Raw genomic sequence first — 2,653 nt, forward strand, 5'->3', positions numbered from 1 at the left:
CCACATGCCGGCGGTCGCCCTTAGCGGCTCCGGGGACCCCCCCGCCGGCGGCGCCCCCGGCCGTCCGGGGACCGCCTCCCTGGCGGTACGCTACGTGGAGAAGGTCCTCGGTGTGAATACCGCGGCGCCCATCGACTTCGCCGCGGCGCTGGCCTCCTCGGCCAGCTCCTCCGGGCCCTCCTTCCTCCGGCGCCGGCAAAAGAGCGAGGACATCCGCCAGAAGGCGGTCAACATCCTGTTCATGCACAACCAGCACGCGCTGGCGGCCCTGCTGCAGCACGCGTCCACCGTGTCGGCTGACGCGCCGGCCGTGGCGGCCTCCGTGCACGTCCTCCTGCGCGACCCCAGCGCCACGGAGGAGCTGCTCCGGCGCCTGCTCGGCCGGCGCATCTCCTCGGCCATCACCGAGGCCACCGCCCGGCGGGCCTTGCACTCGGCCGAGAGCGCCTGCTCCCGGCGCGAGCAGGCCTCCGACGACTCCGATGACGGGTCCCCGGATGCGCACCAGCCCTCCTCCTCGCCGACCGGGCCCGATGCCGCTGCCTTCGATGATGGCCTTGCCACGGATCTCGTCAACACCCTGCGTGACAACAGCCTCACCATCCTGCTGCTGATCGCCTATGCCCAGGTCGAGGGGGCCGACTTCCTGGAGGCCACCCTCGGTGACATTGTTCGCGAGGTCATCGCCATGGTATGTGTCCGGTTTGTGTGTGTATGTGTGTGAATATGTGTGAGTGTCGATGCACCGATGTACCGATGCACCGATGTACCGATGTACCGATGTGCATGGATGTCTTTGCATGTATTTACGTGCATGTGTGCATGTGTATGCCGATACGGCCCAACCCGCTCCCCCTCCTTCGTGGCCCCTCTTGGCAGACGACTCACATGTGGATTACCCCTCCCCCCCCCCCCCCACACACACACACACACACCCACCCTGATAGGACGACCATCCCAGCGCCCTGCCCAATAAGGAGGCCGACCCGGCCCGCCGGGCGCACGCCCTCCAACTCGCGGCCGACATCAGCGAGCGCCTGCTGGCCAGCATCTTCCGGCACTCGCTGCCCAACGGTTCGTGGGCATGCTGCCTGCCACTGCGTCGCATGGGCACCTTCATCCGCATGGCCGTCGCCTCGGCCGCCTCCGAGAGCCTCATCCGCATCCCGGAGCCGGAGGTGGCCCTGGACCGGCTACAGGCCGCCTCCAGTCGGCCCTCCCCGGAGCCGGAAGACCGCATCACCCTGCCGGAGGATGATGCCACATCCCCGGGCGGCCCCGGGCCCGGGGCCGCCTCCCCTCCGCCGCTGCAGCCCATGTCCACCAGCATGCGCGTCATCGGGGCCTTCCTCTTCCTGCGCTTCCTCCTGCCGGCCGTGTCGAATCCCGACCGCTTCGGCCTGGTCCCGGCCCTGGACCTGGACCACCCGGCTCGCGGGACCCTGCTCCTGGTGACCAAGGTCCTGACCAACCTCTGCAATGGCACCCCCATTCGGGATGCCGCCACCCGGCCCCTCAACCGGGTGCTCTTCCGCCGCCAGGCCGATCTCTGCGCCTGGCTGGACTTCATGAGCACCTTCCCCGGGACCGGGGGGACCTCTCCGCGGGGGGCCAGCCCCCCGGTGGCCGGACCCAGCGTCCCCCCGCCGGCCGGGCTCCGGCTCTCGGCGTGCCACCTCTTCGGCGACCGCCAATACTCGGCCACCGTCATCAATCTGGCCGTCGACAAGCTGTGCGACTTTGTCCGGATCAGCTCCAGCCGCATCCGCGCCCAGGTCGAGACCACCGACCATCACCATGCCATTCGCCGGCAAATCCAGAAGCTCATCCCCCCGGTGCCGGCGGCCACCACGCCCACCGCCACCGCCACCGCCACCGCCACCTCCAGTGCCGGCGCCGGCACCAGTGCCACCACCCCAACCACCGGCACCGGTGCCACCACCACCACAGCCACCGGCACTGGTGGCACCGCCGCCGGCGGCGATGGGGTCTCCGCCTCCGAGCCGGCCGGCGGTGCCAGCCAGGCGACTCTGCCGGCGGCCGCCGCCTCCGACGAGGCCATCGAGCAGCGCCGGGCCCTCCGGCTGGAGGTCCTGGCCCGGGCCCATGCGGCCGATCGCCGGGTCCATTCGATCCGCGGCATGTCCGGCTCCGATGGGGCCACCCTCCACGGGGACCAGGTCATCCTGGACCAGGAGGTGGCCAGCAAATTCCGCGAGCTCCTCAAAGTCCTGGACACCGAGAAGACCGAAACCCGTGACGAGCGCAAGGCCGCCCGCAGCATGGCCCGCGAGCACCGCCGGGCCGAGCGCAATCTCCGCCGCATTGGCCGGTCGCTGGCCGACTCGACCGATGATGTGTCCTCCGGCTCCGGCTCCTTGGCAGGCGGCGACTCGGGCAAGCACGGCCACCCGGCCGGCGGGGCCGGCGGCGGCGGCGGCTCGGACGCCGGCGATGCGGCCCCCGGGGTGGTGGCCACCTCCGACGGCGGCGGCGGCAGCAGCAGCAGCAGTACCTCCTTCTGGCCCTTCTCCAGTGCCAGCTCCTCCTCGTCCTTCGTTTCGTCCTCCTCCTCTTCGTCCATGGTGCAGTCCTCCTTCCTGTCCATCTCCTCGCCCTCCCTGCGGCCGAGTGCCATCCGCACGTCCACCTA

The 2,653-nt window shown here is 70.8% G+C and overlaps 1 protein-coding gene across 1 annotated transcript in view; it reads left to right on the plus strand.

Moving 5' to 3' along the window:
* Positions 1 to 2,653, plus strand: part of H696_04704 (hypothetical protein) — a gene marked incomplete at its 3' end in the record, with an annotated part of 7,361 nt that continues 4,708 nt past the window's right edge. Inside the window, exons 1-2 of the mRNA XM_009498566.1 lie at positions 1 to 691; positions 948 to 2,644. Coding sequence (XP_009496841.1) covers positions 5 to 691; positions 948 to 2,644 — 2,384 coding nt within the window. The 5' untranslated portion in view covers positions 1 to 4. The remainder of the gene's footprint in view (positions 692 to 947; positions 2,645 to 2,653) is intronic.

The sequence above is a fragment of the Fonticula alba genome (assembly GCF_000388065.1).
Source record: "Fonticula alba strain ATCC 38817 unplaced genomic scaffold supercont2.8, whole genome shotgun sequence".
NCBI lineage: Eukaryota > Rotosphaerida > Fonticulaceae > Fonticula > Fonticula alba.